The sequence below is a fragment of the Neodiprion lecontei genome, chromosome 2, assembly GCF_021901455.1.
Source record: "Neodiprion lecontei isolate iyNeoLeco1 chromosome 2, iyNeoLeco1.1, whole genome shotgun sequence".
Taxonomy (NCBI): domain Eukaryota; kingdom Metazoa; phylum Arthropoda; class Insecta; order Hymenoptera; family Diprionidae; genus Neodiprion; species Neodiprion lecontei.
In genome coordinates, this window is record NC_060261.1 from 11,919,022 (window position 1) to 11,942,182 (window position 23,161).

General features: G+C 37.0%; 3 protein-coding genes across 5 annotated transcripts; 1 reads left to right on the forward strand and 2 right to left on the reverse strand.

The window, feature by feature from the left end:
- Window positions 1-1,577: 1,577 nt before the first annotated feature.
- Window positions 1,578-9,095, reverse strand: LOC107217829 (frizzled-2). The gene is made up of 2 exons (XM_015655503.2): window positions 7,695-9,095; window positions 1,578-6,234 (listed from the first exon to the last, which is right to left on the reverse strand). Exons 1-2 carry the CDS (start codon window positions 8,866-8,868, stop codon window positions 5,714-5,716), a joined length of 1,695 nt encoding a protein of 564 aa, XP_015510989.1. The 5' UTR covers window positions 8,869-9,095; the 3' UTR covers window positions 1,578-5,713.
- A 1,813-nt stretch (window positions 9,096-10,908) lies between these two features.
- LOC107217846 lies at window positions 10,909-15,687 on the forward strand. The gene is made up of 4 exons (XM_015655525.2): window positions 10,909-11,438; window positions 11,609-12,109; window positions 14,983-15,247; window positions 15,455-15,687. The coding sequence occupies exons 1-4, from the start codon at window positions 11,357-11,359 to the stop codon at window positions 15,657-15,659; spliced, it is 1,053 nt and encodes a 350-aa protein (XP_015511011.1). The 5' UTR covers window positions 10,909-11,356; the 3' UTR covers window positions 15,660-15,687.
- Window positions 12,803-22,369, reverse strand: LOC107217823 (transient receptor potential channel pyrexia-like). Of its 3 annotated transcripts, XM_046731715.1 has the most exons (10): window positions 22,052-22,369; window positions 20,596-20,920; window positions 20,309-20,496; window positions 19,752-20,229; window positions 18,655-19,677; window positions 17,783-18,031; window positions 16,010-17,467; window positions 14,324-14,445; window positions 14,019-14,109; window positions 12,803-13,730 (listed from the first exon to the last, which is right to left on the reverse strand). In XM_046731715.1, exons 1-7 carry the CDS (start codon window positions 22,309-22,311, stop codon window positions 16,604-16,606), a joined length of 3,387 nt encoding a protein of 1,128 aa, XP_046587671.1. In that variant the 5' UTR covers window positions 22,312-22,369; the 3' UTR covers window positions 12,803-13,730; window positions 14,019-14,109; window positions 14,324-14,445; window positions 16,010-16,603. The 3 variants fall into 3 exon arrangements, with proteins under 3 accessions (XP_046587671.1, XP_046587670.1, XP_015510984.2); XM_046731714.1 differs by lacking the exon at window positions 12,803-13,730 and having other exon boundaries at window positions 13,938-14,109; XM_015655498.2 differs by lacking the exon at window positions 12,803-13,730 and having other exon boundaries at window positions 14,098-14,445.
- Window positions 22,370-23,161: the final 792 nt, after the last annotated feature.

Consider the following 23,161-nt stretch of genomic DNA (forward strand, 5'->3'; position numbering starts at 1 on the left):
TCTTTTACCCAAGTTTCTAGATTTTCTTTTTTTTTTTTTTTTTTTTTTTTGCTGCCTTTCAGTGACGTTAATTTCAACCATGTGCTAAAAATTTTTAATTTCTCTCAGAATACACACCAGTTTTCGCAGAAATACCACAACTTAGATTATTAACTTGCCGCTCCGTTTTTACCAAGAAAATAAAGCAAGGAAAATTGTTATCATCAGCCCCAAAAATGAAAATTCAAGTTCTCACTAGATCTCGATGTTTCAAAGTCTGGAGAATTGACTCTGACCAATTTCGGATTACGTCTCGGTTTACGTGCGAGTGCGTGTGATAATTTTTTACCCGGTAATATTTGGAGAACAGATGAACAGATTTGGATGATATAGTTTCCAGTTGGCGGGGCTTTCTTTAACTTAGAACTGATTAGACTTGGAATATATCCGGTCCAGTAATTTTCGAGTTATTTAAACATGCAGCTTCAGGGTTACAAATTTCGATCTGGCTGCTATTTAGATATAGTTTAGTGTACAAACTAAGAATAGAAGCCATTAAATTTTTAGGTCTTTAACGAAAAACACGTTAATCGATTGTATCATGATTTTGAATTAAATCATTGTCTTCAAATTTTCAGCACTTCCTGCTGTCGGAGAAAAATATGACGTAATATGTTCTTCGTACGAGAAAATTTTATCCTCAGGAATTGTCAGAAAATATATATTTTCTTTACATTTTCAGTCCTGTATTATGCGAAACTATGACGGATAAATGATTAAAATCGCGCTGCAATTGCTTTGAATATTGTATATTTTTTTCATTTTTAAATACATAATAATATAAACGATTGTTACGATATTGTTGTTCTTTGTAGTAAAAACGAGACACCGTACAAAAAATATTATTTAGTGGTGACAATATTCATTATACGTGTAATAACCTGACTACTGTACAATTCAAATTACTTTAGCCCCACCCAGCACACCTTCTCAAACGAATGTTACTATTACTTTACTACAAAGGGAAAAATTACGTCATTATTAAGAGTTAGTTTTTAAAGTAAAAATTGAACTAACAAAGCAATAAAAATCAAATTTCAGCCTCCATGTAGATGATGCCACAAACAGTTATAATAAAATACTGGTTATACTTTTATAAAAAAAATACTGGATAAAATGAAATGAATAAAAATTATTGGATGCTAACATTTTGACGAATAAAATATGGCATTTTATCACCGGCAAAGACATTCTCCAATTCTATAACTGGGCCAATAAAAGCAAATGAAAAATAAACGATTTTCAATATTGGAATCCTTAACATAGATGTGGTTAGGGCAAGATGACATCGCATTGGGTAACAACCAGAAGATGGTTTCAAAGAAATTTCTCGAATACGAAGGCACAGAAAGCATCGTGCAAGCTCGTGGACTTTAAATTTAGTGGCAATGAGTCGATCTGGGGTGAAATATGCAATTTTTAAAAACCGCTCTTATAATTAAATATAACACCCAGTCAATGAGGCAGATGATTTCTTCTGAATTTAAGGATCCCAATTTAACAAGAAAAGTAATTTAATATACGATCAGTATTGTCCATTCTATTTCAATGTTTTATTTCGCATATTGTTCTTATCACAACGGTGTGAAGAAAATGTTCAACCCCACTTGGCAGTGTTTATAATAGGTGCGTAACCAAATACGCAAGAGACGGGATTCATAAAGTTCTTTTGAGCCTAAGAATGTTTTCCTCTATTTTAAAAAAGGAGTATTAAAAACGTAGCGGGAATAAAAATATCTCTAATTCTGTACGTCCTTTTCTCTATAGTGATACATCATGAAAATCCGATTTGCGGGTTGGAAACCTTGAGCTTAGGAATCACATGCGTATTTCAAAAAGTAATGAAACTCATTCTCAGACTCGACAAAGCTTTAATTGCTCATTGGCCTTTTTTTAAACCACACTACGCGTGTAGTGATAAATTTCCTTACTTATCAAATAATTAAGTATACATCATTCCATCTATTTTCGGATACATATTCATATCAAGCAGAGTAACTATGTTTAACAGTCAACGTACACATTGTATTATAGGTGAATGAATTTCTTTTTCAACAAATTTACGTAGAAAATGAAGTAATTCTTTTTTTATCATCAAAAAGTATGACTGTATTTTACAAATACAAGGGTAAAACAAACGACCGTTAATATTTCGGCTGATTAGCATCGCTATATTAAAATTCATGATACCAATGACTGTCGAAGTTCTTTTGTGAAGTTAGTACCTCGATTGAAAATTTTGTCCCTTACGCGATGGGAAAAATAAAAACCGAAAATTAAAGCAGCGTCGAATTAATGGAAGAAAATAAATTTCGACACGCTCTACCTTCGGTCTTCAGTGGTGTAAATTTTGAAAGAAATAAAATTAATATAATAATTAGATAAAATGTACAGAATACCTTAATACTATTAATAATTCATAATATACGTATATACATGAGAATCGCTTGACTAACCGTCCTTCTTCATATTTTGTTGAAAAAAAAAGACATTGAGAAAGTCAAACCTTGTTTACTACATAAGCATGTAATTATAGTAATATAAAAAAAGGTATGATAAAACATTACATGATAATAATTTGGTAAAAATTAGGACAAATGTATACTTCATAACATATTATTTAAATAGCAGAACATTATCTTATACTATCCAATTCAACTTGTACCATAAATCGATACAAAGTCATGTCAACACGCCATACTTAACAACGCATACGTACACACACACACCGAGCTTTATGAATCAAGAGATTTCTAAAAATAGTTGTACATAGCGTTTTAGAACAGATTCGGTGTTCAAATGATGGGGAAAAATTTTGCGCTTCGATGTGTCCCCAAAAATGAACGATGCCAAGAGAATAAAAATCGGATTAAAACCAAAGTTGGACTGGCAAAATCAAAACTAAGTGACTGTTATAGAATTTGTCACAATCTATTACAGTTCAAAAATAACTGTTTGTACTCGTTAGTTGGTGAATAAATCCAAGTTAAGGGTAAATTCCTTTTCAATTTGAAAATGCAACGAACTTTGACCTGACATGTGAACTGTTTATTAGTTATTACACCTTATGCTGTAAATCTTGGATACGATAACAGTATCGGTATGTATATTTTTATTTATATAAAGAATAAATGCCTATAATAATTTGACACAAGTTTGCGTAACATATAGCAATGATAAGTATGTATTCACGCGTGTGCGGCAACAAAAACATGCACACTTATAAAATTACGACGATTTATATTATAGAATATTCTCCGCAAGCGTTTCATAAGGATAATTTACACGACATACAGAAGCTCGATAGTTTCAATGGACGAATTGAGATTGTATGTTACGAAATAATAGTTACAGATAGTGAACAATGTAGCGACCAATGTTTAACAGGAAAGACCGAGGAAACAGCAACAGTTTTTTTCCTCAGGTGATACGAATTGTAGCGTGACTTGAATAGTAAGAGCACGTTCTTTTACTTAATTAGTCAACCTACTTCGTGAGCAAGTTAAAGAACATGCGCGAAAGTTGCGCAACTTTGTTAAATTTTCGGCAAACTTAATCACCATTTCTGGTAATTTTTCCTGCCCGTTGCCGTATTTTTAATTAGTTAAAAATATCCTCCGAAATTTTTATGCAATGAGCTCGATTATTTATGTTTACTTTTATCTTCATTTCTATTATTCAACCCAGCACGGCAGTATAATATTTATATACATGAGTATTTAAAAATATATTATGCTAAACCATAACTAGAGCTGCATCTATGTACAGGATATCCTATTGCAGCATAAGTTTTCCCATTACACTTAAAGGAAATTCTTACGTACTTGTATTAACTTATGCATAAGATCTAATTCTCTAAAAATATTTTCCGCCCAGAGAAAAAGAAGAACCATGCGTTTTTCAATAATAAAAAATTTCAAATTGATCATCCAATGACAGCAATCGCAAAAAAAAAAAAATGCAAGGAAAAAATTAACGATACTCCAAAGATTGTATTAAGAAATCTATAAAGATTCGTTAGAATCTGAAAAGGTCAGAAGAATTGGGATCCATACTATGGGTGTGAACAAAAGCAACATGGCATCGCAGTGAGCGATCAGCTGTTCGTTTCGGCCCCAGTTTAAGCAGAATCACATGGACGTTAAGAAATAGAAAAGCCCGTAAAAGCGATTACACTTTTATTTTGTCACATTGGGATGGCAGTGTAAAATATGTGTTAAAAAACTACTTTTATCATTAAATACAACTGGGTTAGCCTCTGTGGTACGTTTCCTGCCAGAAGATGGAATCTTTTGGTATTTTGGATCCCAATATAACTAAGCCTTCGATAATTAACGAATGACTAACTCTCAGCTCAAACATCACCAAGTTTTCGGTACCAAGAGCTTTATCTTTTCATGTATTAGGGCTATGCGATTAATCGATTGATCCTAGACTTCGATTAATTGGTTTTTTCCCGAATTAATCTTTATTCAACTTCATCAAGCATCCATGGTATTTACATGCTCGCTTGATCCTCCTTTGCTCTTGAATTTGGGTTTGAGCTACATCCAAGATCCAAATATCAGCATGTAACGAGATAATTGAAATAGGAGTGAAAAGTCACTCTCGAAATAGATTACGGTATTCTGTAGCAAGTCATAATTTTGACTTGTGCAAATCATTCTATAAATAAATATTGAGATTCCGGCATTTAATAATTAATTGTCATGGTTAAAATGGAATCTGTTGCCGCGATACTAAATATACAATTAATTCTAGTGAGTTTACATCTAAACAGACAATAAATGTGTTTGTTAAAGTGATTTTTATCACCTTCAACTTGTCTATAAAGACGATTTACGTTTTCGGAAAATGTCTTTTCGACAAGATCTCCAAGGAGTGAAAACGTGTATTTGAAAATATTATTCATATAATTTATCCTACGGAATTTCTATGTTTCTGTTTTTATGTCAGCAGTCAGGAAAAGTCAGATCTGTGCACAAACTAGCTTCTCGCGAGTTTTAGTCCATCAACTCTTCAAGTCTGACAATGATGGATACAAGTTACAAGTATGAAAACACTAACACTTATAAAATATGCTCCAGTACAAAACCTTACGGGCAAATCCTTGAAGATAAAACTTTCGCGGAATTACGATGGTGAGTTTAAATAACGTGCAATGATAAAATAACATTGTGTTAAACCTAGTGGTAAAACAAGAAAAAAATTAATCAGACTTGGTTAGGTAATAGCTGCTAATTATTTCACATATTAAAGCTACCCTTGTAAAAAAAAAGTGGCACGGGAGAGAGCGATTTTTAATCAGATTTTTTTCGAAGTTCTACTGCACTTATAGACAATAACGAATCAAACGTCATTTTGTCTTGTCGAACATTATCATGAAATGCGTACAACTTACTATCGTTGTACACACTATATCAAAGAAGTAAACCGCACCAGCTTGTTATAGATATTAAAAACAAAATTGCGATGAAAAATACTCGATATATGTATAAAAATTGACATGATTGTTGCATAGAAACCACTGGGAATGAATAAAAAAAATCTTGTTCAAACAGCAATGTTTGAATGACAGTGAAAATGAAAGTAAATGAAAATGAGAAAATATAAAACTGGTTTGATTTTGATGCGAAGTTATTATCAAGAGTCATTAATAGAAGGAAATGAATCTTCAAACATAAGCTTCGGTTCGCCGTCCCTGAATGCGGTTGAAAAATTGCCTCCAACTAGTCAGCGTCTTGCTTGACCAGACCCAAAAGCTACTGGTTATCCCGACAATCATTGCCATCAGATACTTGATCATGAAGACTTCAAATTCCGGACGACGACCAAGGTCGCGTGTTCGTTCGCCAACGGGACAAGGAATTGAGTACTTGATGCATTTTTCCGACCACCAATTGAGCATCCAATGATCGAAATAGGCTTGCTCGTAGAATAAACAAGCAATAACTATCAACGCAGGCACTGTGTAAAGCACAGAAAATATACCAATGCGAATCATTAGTTTTTCAAGCTTGTCTGTCTTAGTTCCGTCGTGTTTCATTACTGTGCGAATGCGGAACAGCGATACAAATCCTGCAAGGAGAAACGCCGTTCCCAGTACCAGATAGACGCACAACGGCGCCAACACAAAGCCTCTCAGTGCCTTGACGTTCCACAACCCCACGTAACACACTCCGGACAAGATATCCCCTGAAAAATAAAACAAAAATTTAATTATTGCGGCACGACTTTAGCATTACAAAATGCCAAAATACAAATTTGTATCCCCTCACTGACACGGGCTTAGATACGGTGAATTCAATTTCTCTGTTTGGATTTTAGGATAATTTGCACTCACATTTCACGGGATCTTGTGAGAAGATTGCATTTGTTCTGATATGCTAAAATCCACTATAAATATAAAAATAAGTGCACAAAGAAAGAATTTATTGAAACTGCCAAATGAATTTAGATAAAATGTAATAATTGTCTCAAGCTACGGAAGTTTAAAAAAATTGCTGGGCTGAATTCAATAAAACATAGTTGGAGAATTAATTAAGAGGTATATAAGAGTTGCTGAAAAAGTGAGTGTAATGAAAATGAATTTTCGCTGATTTGTGGAAAAACTTTGATATTGCTTGAAAATTTGTTAAAATTTTTCATAATTCTAGCTTTTTTAAAAATATTTCTTGAACTGCATTTTAAACTAATCACAACTGTTTTAAAAAACCTTTTATTAGATCTGAGCAATCCACCCCCGTCTTCTATTACGTAGTACTATAAGAACATAAGCAAAATACCAGAAGTCGGGGTTTCTTTAGTCTAGTGATGCAAAATATGTTCTGAACAAATATGAATTTTCTCTCTAAATTGGGCCAATTATCATCTCCAGCTCGACTTGATTAAAAATATTGAAAAAAAAAATATGAAAATTCAAATCATTTCAAATTTTTGTTACACAAAAAATTTCCGAATGTCTACTCAATTTAGATTTGAAAATTCTCAGTTTTTTCTCTGTTTCTCTAACTTATCATCTTTACATGTCGCGTTTCGCATACTGACCCTGTTATTCATAACATAATTATCAGATAGATAAATACTGATAATCGAGTGAATGCAGCAGTGAAACAAACAACTTGAAAAAAACTTATAATTTACCGTAGCAAGTAGGAACAATTGTGAACAACTAATTTATTTAAATTATAAATTGTGATTTATCAATTGAAAGATCTCATAGAACACCATAATTTACGAAATTTTTAAGAAGATCTGCATATATTTCCTAATAAATTTCCAGACATTTGCTTTACTTTTCTATACATACAAAAATCTTGCAACAGTTCCCAGTTTACATGGTTTTGATTGGTCAACGTGTGATTTCTAAGAATTCTTTTTTCGTTAGGAGAATAAGGAATAATATAAAATTTTTGAATGAAGCTGACGCTAGCAGCCAGGGTTCGCAGCCTGCAAACTTGCCGTTTTTATTAAATTAAAGCAGTCAGACTCGGTGATCAAAATTTTGTCACTCCTCATGTAAAGATACTAATATCAGAAAATCTTAGAAGTGAACATTATTAAATTACCCCATTTGTAACAAGTTTAATATACTTGGCTGCTAACTTTGACTGCTAATAACAGTTTCATAGATTCCAAGGCCTATTGATACTTACCCTCGACTTTCCCCATGGCAAGAATGGTGATAGTTTTGACGGCAGGAACAGCCCAAGCAGCCAAATGAAAGTACTGCGAATGAGCCTCGATCGCTTCGTGCCCCCACTTGAGTCCAGCAGCAAGGAACCAAGTAAGAGTGAGAATGACCCACCAGATGCTGGAGGCCATGCTGAAGAAGTACAAGACCATGAAAAGCACGGTGCACAATTCGTGCTTGGTCCCCTGCGTGACGGTGGATATCGTCTCGAACCTGACATTCAGAGGCGGAGAAAAGGGTTCGCGGCAGGAAATGGAGTTGCCTGCAGCCCATCCGACGACATAGACGAGGGCGACCATCAGATAGCAAACAGAGAGGAAGATGATTGGCCTTTCGGGATATCGAAAGCGGTCCGTGTCAATGAGGAAGGTCAGAGCGGTGAAGAAGCAGGAGGCTGCGCAGACGGAGGCCCAAGTGCCAACCCAGATTCTAGAGAAGCGGCGCTCTTTTGGAGTAAAGAACATGTCGTCGCAGGGTGCGCCACAGTTCGGCTCTGTGACATCCCCTACTTTAAGACTGTAGCCAAGGTCGTGAGGAACCTGGAACTGCATAGAGCAGACAAAGCCAAAGTCTCGAGCGCCGAAGAGGTCACTGCCATCGGATGGCCGGTTATTCCAGCCAGGATGATACTCTGCTCTGGGACCTTGGGACTGCGGTTCGATTGGTCTGGAAGGCTCGGTGGATGCAGTATTGTTGTCACCAACACAGATTTCGTCGTGACCGAAAACAGGGAACTTTGAGCACTCCAAGTTGTCCGGCCAGAGGAAGCCGAAGCGATTCATGAGTGACTCACAGCCAGCTTTTGCACTCTCACAAAGAGACCGGCAGGGCCGTATTGCCTTCTCCAATATCGTGCAGACCGGAACGTACATTGAGCACAGAAAGAATTGCAAGTCTGGGCTGCACTTTACCTTGACCAGTGGGAGGAATTGGTGTACCTCGAGACCCGCTTCTTCCTGCTTCTGGTGGCTCATCAGGTTCGGCATGATCGTTTCGTTGTACGGAATGTTCATGCACATCGGTATCGTTATCGGCTCGCATCGCCCATGATGTTCAAGGGGGTCTCGCGCGTGAAGCCCAAGACTCACGTTGACGACGTCCGCCACGATCAGGTACGCAAATAGAAGCGACAACATATTTAGACGCTTTTGCTACGGCGATCAGTAATTCGGAGTGCGAAAACCAACGACTGTGCTTAATATTTCCGTACGTCATACGCGGACATATTTCACTTTACTCCGAGCTATCAATATCGCTCACTTTATTAGCTGCATTTCTTTTGTATGTACTTAATCCCGTATGCATAAGAGTTCACCATAAACAATGCAAGGATTGTAAACAGACCCTTAACTACGAGCATACACTGAGAAGGGAACGACTAGCGCTTTGCTAAAATCAGTTTACCACAGAGCATATACTACTGGAGGTAGTATACACCCAGTGGTATGCACCCATTCCAACGACCTTGCAAAAAATGCGGCCGATGTGATGAGAGAGAGAAAGATATCCTCGGGTTTCTCCGTCTATTTCACTTTGCATTTAATTCTGTGGTAATAGAATGTCATCCGGTCTCAAATAAGAAAGTGGAAGTGGAAACTTGTATCACCCTATGGTATCACCCCGCTGCACGCGAAACTACCTCTTGTAGTATGTGCTCTTAACGTTTACAATCAACCCTACAACGGCTGCCACATTCCCTAGAAGTTAATCGTCTTTAAACTTTTGGACACGACAGAATTTACAGTTGTGCTTGTATAATCGCTGGAAAGGACAATTGTGATTTCTATCACTTCCAAAATTTTCAAACAATTTGACTACTCTATCAGTAAAACTAGAAGATTTTTGAAAAAAAGGGTCTGAAATGAGACCAATATGGTGGGTAATATTGCTGTCCGATGTAAGGCCGGATCGCCGGAATCCGCAGTAACGGAACAGAACGCAGACGAGATCTAGTGGATTTCTGAGTCCGTTCCGGGTTTTGAAAAATCCTGCCATCCCATATATATACCAAAATTTCATGGAACGATGGAACGATGTAGATTCATATTTGTGCTATTCGGGTTCATTTGTCTGTTTGGATAAAGATTTTGCATCACTGTATACAATTTATTTAATTAGGTCTTATGTCAAATTCATTTTTGTTCATACATGTATTTAATTATTTCATAAAATGAAAATTGACCCTCCGGAACTCTGTTCCGGAATTTGGGTACATGGGAAGCACTCACGATTAATAATCGCACTGTGTACAAACTCTTCTTTCGTATTTGTATATATACTACTCCTGCAGCGCTCGAAACAGAATGTTGTAATATGCGGATACTGGACGAATCCACCATTCCGTAAAAATAAAACGCGATAAAATTACTGGAACGCAGATTTTAGTGACTTTTCCGTCCATTCCGTTCCGTCGTTGCGGATTCCGGCGATTCGGCCCTACGTGGGGCAGCACCATAAAGCAGACCTGCTTTTCAAGAATCTTTGCAAAGGATATATTAGTGAGTGGGATGCATCATGGATGTATTCGAGCTCGAAGATTGTTAAAAACGGTTAACCTAATGGGTTTTTGTGTGTTTTATGAGATTGTAGATTTAATAGCTCCCGCCGATAAAGAAGCCACCGATCGCTGATACGGCTTCTTGTGGTCGATTAAGTCTCGACTTTTTTTTTTAAATGCTCCGTTATTTATATTATTTCCTTCCTTATAGATTTCAAAGAAATCAGCGAAACACAACTGCCTATATATCAGCTTTTACGGCTTCATCTGCCACGACCGTTATGATATTCTGCCCTCTGCATATGTTAAAAAGGGGAGCTTTCCAGCAACGACACAGAGCGACACAGTCGGACACAGCTGCGGAGCATGGTTGGACACTGTGTCGGATTCATTGCTGCCAATTTTTTAGTTAGAGATTTTATTTTCGACGCATGGTATTGTTTATATTTATTTATTAAATGCAATGATAATCTGCACGCGTTTCACAAATGTTTTTTTTTTCCTGGAGCGCTCAATGATCCTAGATTTTTCGTATAACGCATGAGCGGACTCTAGTGACTGAATTAAGAACCTCAGAGCGTTCCAACAAGCACCAAGGCACAGTGTTCGACCGTGAAACACAGTGTCACACTGTGTCTCCTTGCTGGAAAGCTCCTAAGAATAGTGTATCTACTATTATCGACCGGACACCACAGCATCTGTTGACTGAAGATTTTTCAGTCACGCAGTAACGTCTTTGCTTATTATGTGAATTATCCACAGACATTTTTAACAGTTTTTAATTCATTCTAGTCGTCATGCGCACAAGCACACGAATCAAATAAGCCGCATAACTTCGACCAATGATATTTTGATGTATCATCGGCGCAATGATGATAATAATATCAGAACACTAGAAGTCCGACAATCGGCGTGAACGGTTGTCAAGGTTCGTCGAAACGTATTCACAAAAAACAAATCATTTAGAATTCTCAAAACGTGTTCTTTCACATTCAAGTTTTTCAATTTTCGGACTCATCAACGATTACAATTAAATATACACATTTGAATGCAATTAAACAAGTAAAGAACAGCGTTCGGCAATTTATCTACACACTTAAGTACCACGAGTGAAAGTGATCATCGGTATGGCATTGAAATTAGGAAACTGTGCAAAAGGGGGATATTTAAATATCCTACAAACGGCTTTATCGCGTCATAAACACACAGGTCTCTGTTCCGTTTCAGTATCAAATTTTGTTTTTATTGTTATTGTATTTTTATTTTCCCAATGCATGGATTGCAGAAATCTGCAAATGATTGACACCTGAATCCTTAATATAATTATAAAGTTGTAAATTTAAGTGAACATAATTATCACAGTAAAACTCAATTTTCAGCTGTACTTAGTGGAGATCTAAGAAATAGCAATGAAAACAACCAGAAGAAAAGTCTGCATGCCTCTGCAGTAAAGTCCTACCCATCTGCTCCCACGATACCGCTACCCCAGAACATGACCCAGATATTTGGAAACGAAACGGGTCGTTTCACTCCGGAGAGAGCACGAGATATAACGGGACCTATATTATTCTGCCAGGCAAATGGGCCGGCAACTTGTTCCAATACTAGATCAGAAGGTCTTAGTCTTGGGGACTGCACGACCCAAGATAATCCCGAACACTCGTACACTGATTCGTATGATTGTACTGGCGCCGTGAGTCTCAATGGATCTATGCAGAGCAATGTTCCGCAGCCATTTTCCTCCGAGGGTAAATCTATGCACCTCAATATGCCCGGCGGCATATGGTCCAGGGATGATAAATACATCGCCTATGATATGCAGAACTCACACTATTCCAAGAGCAAACTCTGCTTGCAGAACAGAAGTAGTACTACCAAAGGTTTGTGATAAAGACACCAATGTTTAAAACTTTAATTTATAAACTTGATCACTGAATATTTCCAATTCCCAAATATTCCTAAAAAATATTCTAGCAATTTAATAGCAGCATATTAAAACCAGCTTCAATTTTTCAAAATCATTTTATGCTACTAGCAATGAATTGATACCAGGTTCTACTATCGGACAAAGTCAAGATATAAGCAGATAAAGTTTTATAAAGTACTGAATCATGGTAATAAATATGTTCTACAGCGTACAATGTGAAGTTCAAGAAAGAATGCGCTCTATCATCTGAATTAAAAAATTAGGAATAGAGAACGAATCATTTAAAACGTATTCAGCAATGCTATTTTCTTCAGTGATGGTGAACACTTTACTATGTAATTGAAATTATTCAAAGGTAATTGGAATAATACATATCACGATATTAACAATTTAAGAATAGGTTTCATAATCAAAACAGTTCAAATGATAAAACTCTGGTATTTTTGATACAATTTTCATGTTTTTGGGCGTATTTTTCTTATTAATTTCATTGCCACAAATTGTCGGAAAAATATTCAAGAAGTTTTACTTTCCTGAATAGTTATAATTAGCATTTCTAATCGTTGACAAATATCTGTTGTACTGTACTTGCATGAATTTGTTTTTATCCAATCTGAAATATTTGTTTGACTTTTTTCAGTCAATGTCTATAAATCTGTATGGTGAACAAAGTACATCCAAAAACGTCAGAGTTTAATCTTTTTAAACCATCTATTTATAAATCTGTTTCTCAAATTGTTGAGACCTCAGCTTGTGATATTGGATTTCGCTTAGATTTATTTCTGTTGTATATTAAGGTTGTTGTTTTATTCGTGTTCATCGGCTTCAGCATCAATAACATTACTGGTGATTTTTTCCACGTTTTTTTCCCTTTTCTTAACTGTTGGTTTAGATGGTAGGCCGTACCACACTGAATGACAGACACCATGCACACTGATGAATTTTTCATACTCATTCAGGCAGGATATTCAAATTTCTGAGCTACTGTTAAGTGAAGGAAAAATTTCGGTTGCATGGTTCAAAATTACGGTCCAGCAATATGGTTTCTCACACTAAGTCCAAATGAATGGATGTGAAACGATTTAGCTGAATAAATATGGAACGTTAACGAAACGTGCTTGTAGCAACAGATCCTAACTTGGATCTGTTTCACGTCAGTCCGCCAAAAGTCAGCATAGATATTTTCTATTACTGTATGTACATATAATTTAAAAGTAATACTTGTGATTACTTATATTTCTTCAAACACCTTTTTGGAAAATTTTATTTTCGAAACCTGTACAGTGTGTGTAAAGTGCCCCATTTCTGACCAGTGCTCGTAAATGAGGTTGGCACATGCGCACAGCTGAATGACTCAATTTTACGCACTGTGGCATTAAACATACGTTAACTAACCCACATTTTAAACGCTGTCAGTGGCACATTTGTTGCTCCTCGAATCAAAATGTCCTTCGTAGGTGTCGAAAAAAGTATCGTATGTCAGACGTGTTGATAAGCGATATCTGACTCATGCGATTCCAGCACTTGCTTCCAATGTGCGCCTGCACTCGTCGAAAATCGCGCACTTTCCGCACCTTCAACATAATATACTACTAATTGCCCTGTAAAAACAGGTTGACCACACAGGTGGAAAACCTGGAATTGTCAGGGAATTTTTAATTGGATCATAGAAAAAACTGAAAATATCAGTTTTATATCATTGGAGTTAGAAATAATTTTTTGAGGTAACAAGTTTACTTTTTTTCGTTGAAAAAACAAATGGCTTAAGCTTTTTTTGTACATTATATTTATCATCAATTCAATTTGAATTTGAACCAAATATAGAGTTAATAAGCTGAATGATTTAGATTTTAGTGGCTTACTAGAACTGGGAAAATGTCAAGATCTTGAGTTATAGGTCCTGGAAAACCTGGAAATGTAATGGAATTTTTTTCACAAACATTTGTGCCCATCCTGAAAAAGAAATTACAAAATATTGATAATTTTATCAAACATAGCAGGCATTCAGGATATCAAATCATTTCTATAGATTTTAATTCATCAGTTTTAATTCTCTACATTGGAGTATTGTAACATATTCAGTTACATCATAAAATCAACAATGTAACAAAGACTTCGAATGGATCGTTTATACATGGTAATTGTTATACTGTATTTTGCGTCATACCTCCCAGACTTGAATTACGACTTGATTTTACTTGAGCTGCTCCATGGAATATGTTACAATGTAGTCGTCCTTGATGATTATTCACTGCATTTACTCAACAACATATGCACTGAAAGCAGCCTCTGAAAATTAGCACGTTCTCTAACAACAAGTAAAAGGATGAATTCAAATGAGTAGGAAAGGATTAATACCATTTTTTTCTTTTATTACAATCAGAAACTAATGCACTATCATGTACTAATCGTGTCTCCTCTAATTTTTGTAAAATGATGTGATAATTGACATTTGACTTTATATCGTAAAAACGATTTTTGGCATAAATTAATATCAAACCATAGTTTACTTCTACCGTAATCGGCAGTTCTTTATTGATAGAAGCCAAAAAAAACTTCGGACAATGTTTTTTTTGTGTGAAACATTCTCTGGTCCCAAATACAAAAATAACTGTAGGAAAAAATTCTGTCCATTCTTTTTTCCAGATATATGAATTATACTTCTATTTTTGAATAGCTGATTTGTAAACGAGAAAAGTCCAAATATGCGGTTCAATAAAACCAAATATAGTCATTAAATCTGAACTTCATTATTATTATTAGTTACTTTATTCTTGTAAAATGACCGCCTCATTAAACTCAGAAGCATTTTAATGTGATATTTAGGTGCTGACATTAACATCATTGCAAGAAGTTTACTCTCCAAAAATTTATACTGTACCAAACCTGCTCACGTGATGAGCTATTCAACAGGCGCTGGTACCACACAAAATGAATCTGAAAAATCATCGAACGAATTACCTAAGCCTGACGAGGAATCAAGAGCAGCAAAGCTTAAAAGAGCAGTTAAAGATTACGGAAGCACGGTTATTGTGTTCCATGTTGGCATATCATTGGCGTCTCTTGGTATCTGTTACGTAGTAATTTATAGGTTTGTTTCATATGTTTTATTGGTCTTTATTGAAAAACTGAGAGTGTTTCACGCAAGAATAATTTTTTCTTTCTTTTTTCTTTCTTTTTTCTTGTATCGTACTAAAACTACACAAAACCCATTCAAAATAATGATTATAAATTAAGGTAAATACAAGCCTTTTAGTAAACAAAGTACGATTTTGACAGAAACTATATTTTCTTTCAGTGGCGTAGATGTGCCTTCACTGATTAGTTCTCTGGGATTTGTGGACAATGAAAGGATTCAAAATATCGTATCGAATTCATCAACATTTGTTATTGCATACGCGATCCACAAATTATTCGCTCCAGCAAGGATATCGATAACTCTGGCAACCACACCGTTCTTAGTCAAATATCTGCGAAAAATTGGTGTTTTGAAGAACAAATAAAGAATGCATTCATGTGAAAAACTTATAACAAACGAGAAATTCTTGTTGTCTATTTTCCTTTGCATTTTTCGCTGGAATGTCAACTCTAAAGTATTCTTTTACTAATTTGGGAACGGTTTATATTAAAAGAACATTTGTCTAAAACTGATCTTTCATTTTTGTAAAATAACCCATAATTCTAGCAGTAGACCTTCCTAAGAAACCAGTAAAAACCGATTTGGATCCGACAATGACCACTTCTGAGCAGCTCTTATACAATTTTTGGTTGCTAACATAAAATCAATAATTCCTCATTGGACGTTCATTTCTATCATATCGAATCATGCAGATAGAATATTTGTGATACTTACATGATTTGTGTACAGGAAGCAAAAGAATACGAATGAAGTTCAAAATACCCAAAGATTAAAACAAGTAGATACTATAATACGCTAATCACGTCATATTTAGTTATAGACATTTTTTCGTCCATTTGCGTCTTTTATTAACTTGATATAACAGAGAAAAAGTATAACCGCTTGTATATTTTTATTTGTTTTTTTACCAGCATATAATTCAGATAAAACCGTGCGGCTGAGACGATCAGCTGATAACCTGGTACGACGCCATATTGGTTCCGATAAAAATTGATAAATTAAGATACCAACGTCCATTGCTAACTATGGACTTAGAGCATATACCAACAATTCACATCTAGTATTGGGCACCGCTCAATTACAATTTGTAATTAATTATATTTCACTTACAAATTACACCTCTATTGATTAGTGCGATATAAATTACAAATTACATTCGTACTTTGTAATTGGAATGTACTACAAACTGATTAGTGGAATTTATTTTTTATTTTTTCCTAATTTCAAGATAAAAATGAAATTCATTATTGACTAATTAAAATTTTGCCCATCATTGCTCACAGCCAATGTTTGAAGTAAGACCGTATCTTACATTTCCTCTATGTTCACTACATGAGTTGCATTTCCTGAGTGAGCAATATTCCCATTCAATGTGACTAACTGTCTCTGCAAAGCACTCAAGGTTTGAGCTACGTTGTCAATTATGAGTTCTGTTTTTTCCCACCTCGAAATACTGTCATCTTTTAATTTATCAATGTATTCAGCGAGAGTCGATAAGTCGGAAGTAGCTGTGGCTTCCGATTGGTCCTTGCAACCTTCGGTATTACTTTGTAGAGGCACGAGTGTTTCCTTTTGGAAAACCTTTTGAAGAATCATTTCTAAATTAGTTAACCGGTCCAGAATGTCAACCATGGTTGGTTCTGACATTTTTTGACCGGCTCTAGCGGTTTGTATGATGTCTTCTTTGATCGAAGAAGGTAACGTCTTAAAAATAGTGCGAAGTGGTCTGCCCGGATGAAGATAAAGTTTCGAATCAACGCATCTGCCCTGCTCGATTCTGATGCGCCAACTTTTCGGTAATAGGCGAAGTATCATTTTGTTGTAGACCACCAGATCCAGGCTGCATAGGAAATTGACTTGCTTAAAGAGGCGCTGAGTTTTTCCTCGTATCTCCAAGTCGTTGATGTCATTAACCGCTAAACCAACCATCAAGTTCATCAGAACGATGGCAGCTAAAACCAGGAAGGCGACGAATACCAGCCGTCCAAGTGTCAATGTCACTATGTAGTCTTCTTGTCCGGTAAAGAGATCAGAGTAATCGAATTCTGAAGTCATCATCACCATTGTCTTTACAAAACTCTGCCACGGGGAGCCAAATGGAGGTTCGCTCCGAAACTGGACCAAGAAACTGAAGGTGAAGCCAATCACAAGAAAGCCAAACGTCAATAGTACCTGTGAAGAAGACAATGGATTGTTGATGAATTGGTAGTTTCCTTTCCGATGTTTTCGGCAGGTTTATGGAAATAGTTTTTACCCGGGTTTTAACAATGTGGATCCCTACATTCCGGAGACGCCATCTGATGGCATTAAATATACCACGCTATATAACTGCCGTGGGCGTCGTATTAAATTACGTGGTTTTTATCCCATTTATTTTACTTTAAATCCGTTTATCGTAACAGAATAAAAGTCTGATAGCTTGCGCGATATTTCCCGTGCATCGATATTTGCACAATAGGGATCCCAGTATCAAATGCACGTCTGTACCTTAATAACGTTAGTGGCCACTTTGGAAAACATTAGTACGTAGTAACCCCATTCTGGGAAACGAGACAGCAAAAACATAAGCTCAGTCCAAGCTAGTAGGACGGCCACGGCAGCCACGTGACGCATCCATTCGTTAACGTTGTGATCAGCGAATACGACCAAGGTTGCAAGTATGAAGGAACCCCACTTCACCCAGGATTCAAGTTCGCGAAAGTAGATCCAAGAACGTTGCTGCCCGTGTAAGAATTCCTGAAAATGGTGAATTACTACTTGTCAAGTACTGACCAACACTTCAATTATGGTATTTTTGTCAATTTCATACATGCATTTGGATTGACTACATTATTTACTAACTTTTCATATTCTATCAACCTTTAACCACCCAACATTAAGCTTTGAGTCTAAATCCATTTTTATCATCAACTACCAACCTATTGCGGTTCCGCCCGCGAATATTTTCCAATGCTTTTTCTTGCAAAATTATTAAACAGCCATATACTCTTCCGGACTTTTTTTGTAGAGCTTAAATTAAGACCTTGAAAACTCTTGGACATAACTTTCCTCTATCTATATGATTTTAGGTAGTCTTCGCATAAGTGTGTGATCCCGTTCCTATTTGACTTACAAATATTGTTCTGTTTCAAACCTGTCCAGACATTGTAGCTATCTACCGAAAAAAAAAGAATCGAAATCGGTATCGTAGATCTGAAGTTGTAAGTTAAAATACGAACAGACTGAGAGACGTTAAGTTTTCCATACTGTAGGAAAGAAGTGATATAATGCAGAATCCCTGTTTTTCGTTACCATGATACTACATTAGGTCGTAAGAATTATCGTAATTGTTGATAATTATCAATATGTTGTAAAATTACCAGAATGGCGATAGGCACAAGGCTGAAAACCAGGATATAACTGCTCATCTGTGTGTTAAGAATAACCGGCGGTTCCTCTCCTTTATCCTCGTAGTAATAAATTCCAGTGATTAGTTGTGTCGTAGCAACGACAAACACTGCGTAAAGTGCTAGATTGATCATAAAAAAAGGGCTGAGAGTCCGCCATTTCAGGTACAAGAAACTTTCAATCAGGGGATGAATGAGTAGGCGTTTTTGGTTGAATTGGTTCCCGCTGTTAATGAGGGCATTAACAACTCTCATCTGCTCCATATTTATGCCGCGAGGTGTTAATATACTGTAATCAAGAGTGATTAGACAATTGGGCTCATTGATTGTGTACTCGTTGATAGTGATGGCAGCGTCGAATACCGATTCGAGAAATTCGACGGGCCTAGGAACGTTGTAAACGAGGAAATCCATCGCAGACATACTTTTGCGGTCAACGTCTTTTGTTACGACGGATAAATCGGCGCCGGCATCTAACAGCAATTTAATGCTCTCTCTGCTGCTGTGATAGCACGCCACATGCAGCGGTAGCCACCCGTGATTGTCCTGTACGTCAATAATGTCAGTTTCACGACTTAGTAGGGCGGCCACGACTTCATAGTGATTCTGTGTCGTTGCTAGGTGCAAAGGGGTCGCCTTGGTGTGTGGATTCTCCGTCGTTGTAGATAGGATGTCCGCACCGGCTTCAAGAAGAATTCTCACGCATTCAGCGTGTCCGAAATACGCGGCCATGTGCAAAGGCGTCATTCCGGACATCGCCAACTTGTCTCTGGCATTAATCATCAATTTCGTCGTCGAAGGATCTCTGTCAAGCAGGAGTTGAAGAATGTCGGCAAAGCCGTGCTCGGCTGCACGATGAAACACAGTTACTCCACCGCGCAATTTGTGCTGAACACTCGCGCCGGCGTCGAGAATCTCTTTAACACAATCAACTCTGCCACTAGCGATCGCGCAATATAAAGGAGTTTCTCCCGGCTGGTTTTCCACCTCGATTATCTATGTAACAGAACAAAGGGTATTATCGCGCATGTTCAAAAAATGTTTTGAAGCGAGTGGAAGAGTAAATCTACCGTTTGCGAGTCCGGAATGCTTAGCAGTTCTTGAATCATCTCCAAGTTACCGCTTGCAGCTGACAAGTGCAAAGCTGTGTATCCATTGCTCGAGGTGGTCGTAACGTCTGCACCAGCTTCTAGGATGATGCTCACCCCTGGAATCCAATTTTCACGCATTGCCAATTGCAGAGGAGTCAGTCCAACGGAATTTACAGGATCAAGGTAATTCGGTGAGTCTTCACTGTTGACTATGCTCATCAGCAGCTTCAACGGTTCCACTGCTTTCTTCATGATAGCCAAATGCATCGGAGTGTCTCCAACCGCGTTCCATATAGAGCGAGGGAAATTCGCATTCAGAAGGACTGTTATCGCGTCCAAGGAACCCAACTCAACAGCTGTATGTAATGGCGTCACGATGTGACTTTGGTCCTGATATTCCGAAGAGAGGTAATGCCGGCTGCCAGCAGCTATCAATGATGCGATTACGGCTGGATACCTGAATCGTTGATGAGATTATCTCGACTAGGCTCCAGTGATCAAATACACAAGTCAAAATCAATGCGTTATATACCTACCTGAATTCCACGTCGCCCTCTTCACGGTGGTCGATTAAATTTTCGCCTACTACATCAAGTGGCCTCATCCCTCGACTGTCAACTTTATTGAACTCAGCTCCAGCCGCCAGAAGATGTTGCACACAGATCATCTCTGTCCGTTTACAAGCTACGTGAAGAGGTGAACTCCCGAATTCTAAGACCGGTAGCTAAAAATTGAGATTATCACACTACCATGTTTTGAAAACGGTATGCCTAAAGCTCTGACGAACTGTACTGTTTGGACGTGTTTATCGAAAACTACTCACCATGTCAATCACCGACTGATGATCGTGATCCCAAGAGTCGATCCACTCTAACCGAATTTTGTCTTTTATTTCGATTTTTTCTGTTGCTATGTTTACCAGTTCTGGGGCATGATCGAGAAGAAGCTTTACACAATCCGGATTGCCTTCCCAAGCGGCGAGATGCAAAGGTGTTCGTCCCATTGCGTCACGCGTTCCTTCTAGTTGAGCACCATTCTTGAGCAGAGTTCGCAAAATATCGGTATGTCCTAAAAAGCTCGCTATGTGACAACTCGAAATCCGATGTGGCTTGCATGTCGCGTTTGCACTGGCATCATGCTGGAGACCACTAAAAATTATGAATTTTAAGTTACATCAGAAAATGCACAATGCAAAAGATAGAAAAAAGAAAGAGAGTTGCATACATTCTACCCGATTTATGAGAATTGGGTCACAAACAAAACCAAAGAGATGATCAATCATCGAGATAATTTACTGACAGCGATAAATGTGTATCAACATGGGAAGTTTACGTGCAAAGTATTTCGAGTATTAATGATGATCCCCTCCATTACAGTGTGATCACTGAACCGAATAAACAGCCCAGCAATTGGAAAAAATTTTAAATAATAGAAAAGAATAGAAAATTTGAAACCGGCTGAATCTGTTTTTTTGGTCCCAAAATTACTGTTTGGATGTCTAGCTGAATCTTCCTATAGGGATAAGTGGCTAGCGATTACAAGGGATTGATAGGAATTATTAAAATGTTTAAAATCAATTAATTATAATATTGAGTGTAATTCGAAGTGTTTAGAAAATTATATTCCAAGGTACAACTAGAACGTTTTGAAATACGTCCATGCGATCACATCTACTAGGACGGCTCAGTACAAGAATTACTGTTAAATAACACCCGAGTAAAATAACTCTGTTTAGTATAATACTCGCGTACTATAAGTACGTGTCGAATAATGCTGTATCGAATAAAATCGTGGGTTATACGTTTCTGTGGAAAATACTCTGAGGCGAAAAGGTACCCACTCACCATTGACAGATTTACACGAATTCAAATCGTTATAGGATTCGAACAGAAACAACTGAATAGAAATTGAATTGTTTGAGGCGTATTGACTTTGTTCCAGATTAATTTCAATTTTTTTCAAATGAATCGAATAGGAATTATGGATAGAAACGAAACTGTGCGTTACACATTGGATCAAATTGAAATTGCGGTACAATTCAAACATAAGAAAGTATGAAGAACCTGCAGCTGTAGACACATATTCAAACAATAGAACAATCAATTCGGATGGATTTTCGCACAACGCAATACGTCTTTTTGAAAATTTTGGATTAGTAGCTAACGGCATTAAAATAAACCCGGTTCAATACTTTTTATTTTTTCTTCGTTTGCCGAGGAAGGCTGCGTAATTTCAAGATAAATTCGAAATAGCGGAACCAAAATTAACATATACCGGACCGTTCAACCTCCGCCAAATTTCCGTCAACAACCGCTTGAAGGAGTTCCGTATTCAGACGCATAAGACGGCGATCCATTCTCCGTTTGGCATTTTGATGTTCTGGAAGCGTTTCCGATGACCCCATTGGCGAGGGAGACATCGGATAGTTTGGAGTTGACGGTACAGCCAACGTGACCATTAACGGAGGCAACGCAACTCGCATTTCATCGTCAGGATCCGGTTCCCCGGTAGGCAAACTGTTGTAGCCATACTTCGACATCTCTTATGTATAGACGAAGACACGGGGAAACTCGTAAAAATCGACTACCTGAATACTGACACACTGCAACAACTGTTTTACACTTAAATATTAAGACACATATATTCTGTAACCGGATTCACCTTCGGTCAGTACTAAAATGAATCGATGTTGACAGTACGTATTTTCAAATACGCTGGAATTATATTTTTTTACAGTTATACCTGACACACTGATCGACTAAAGATTACGATAACCGTACATACTTGAGGCGGTTACCAGTATAGGCCTCTAGTCTAGTGATTCATAATCTTTAAAATGGACTAGATGCAGTATCTCCTAATCGCTATCAGGCTGTTTACAACAACGTCATGACAGCTCGTAGAATCTTTGTCGCTTTAATTACATCTAAGTGATTCTAAGCTGATATACTCAAATATCGCTGAAATGGTTCTCAGTGATCGGTGGATCAAATTGATTTTAAATCCTTTTAAGGTAATTGACTAATAGCGGATCCTTAATCTTGCATATCGTTAAGTTTTTATGCGATGTGCTATAGACCTTCGGACTGATTCTCTCGATACCTGAGTTGTAAAAGAGATATAGTGAACGTTTACGATAATGATTTTGTGTATAATTTTTTTGGCTATAGGTATATTTTTCAAAAACCTGATGTTCACCATTGAAATAGAATATATGTATATATATAAAGAATCATATAGATATAGGAATCTGGAATCATGATAAATAAATTAGCTCAGTCTCCGTTACTTGCTATACGACACTGTGAAATACCTTAATTTTTCAATGGAAACTTTGGATTGGTTTCGCGGAAACTTATCCCTCTCTCGGAGAAGTGTAGCTATCGATG

What these genes read in the sequence shown, in the direction of transcription:
- LOC107217823 (XM_046731715.1), bottom strand. Translation starts at nt 22,311, where the DNA reads ATGTCGAAGTATGGCTACAACAGTTTGCCTACCGGGGAACCGGATCCT. An exon ending in ATCAGTCGGTGATTGACATG is followed by an intron (nt 20,497 to 20,595) that starts GTGAGTAGTTTT and finishes CTCAATTTTTAG; the next exon opens with CTACCGGTCTTAGAATTCGG. An exon ending in TTGTGCCTATCGCCATTCTG is followed by an intron (nt 18,032 to 18,654) that starts GTAATTTTACAA and finishes CACCATTTTCAG; the next exon opens with GAATTCTTACACGGGCAGCA.
- LOC107217829 (XM_015655503.2), bottom strand. Translation starts at nt 8,868, where the DNA reads ATGTTGTCGCTTCTATTTGCGTACCTGATCGTGGCGGACGTCGTCAAC. An exon ending in TGCCATGGGGAAAGTCGAGG is followed by an intron (nt 6,235 to 7,694) that starts GTAAGTATCAAT and finishes TTTATTTTTCAG; the next exon opens with GGGATATCTTGTCCGGAGTG.
- LOC107217846 (XM_015655525.2), top strand. Translation starts at nt 11,357, where the DNA reads ATGGCATTGAAATTAGGAAACTGTGCAAAAGGGGGATATTTAAATATC. An exon ending in ATCGCGTCATAAACACACAG is followed by an intron (nt 11,439 to 11,608) that starts GTCTCTGTTCCG and finishes CTCAATTTTCAG; the next exon opens with CTGTACTTAGTGGAGATCTA. An exon ending in TGTTACGTAGTAATTTATAG is followed by an intron (nt 15,248 to 15,454) that starts GTTTGTTTCATA and finishes ATTTTCTTTCAG; the next exon opens with TGGCGTAGATGTGCCTTCAC.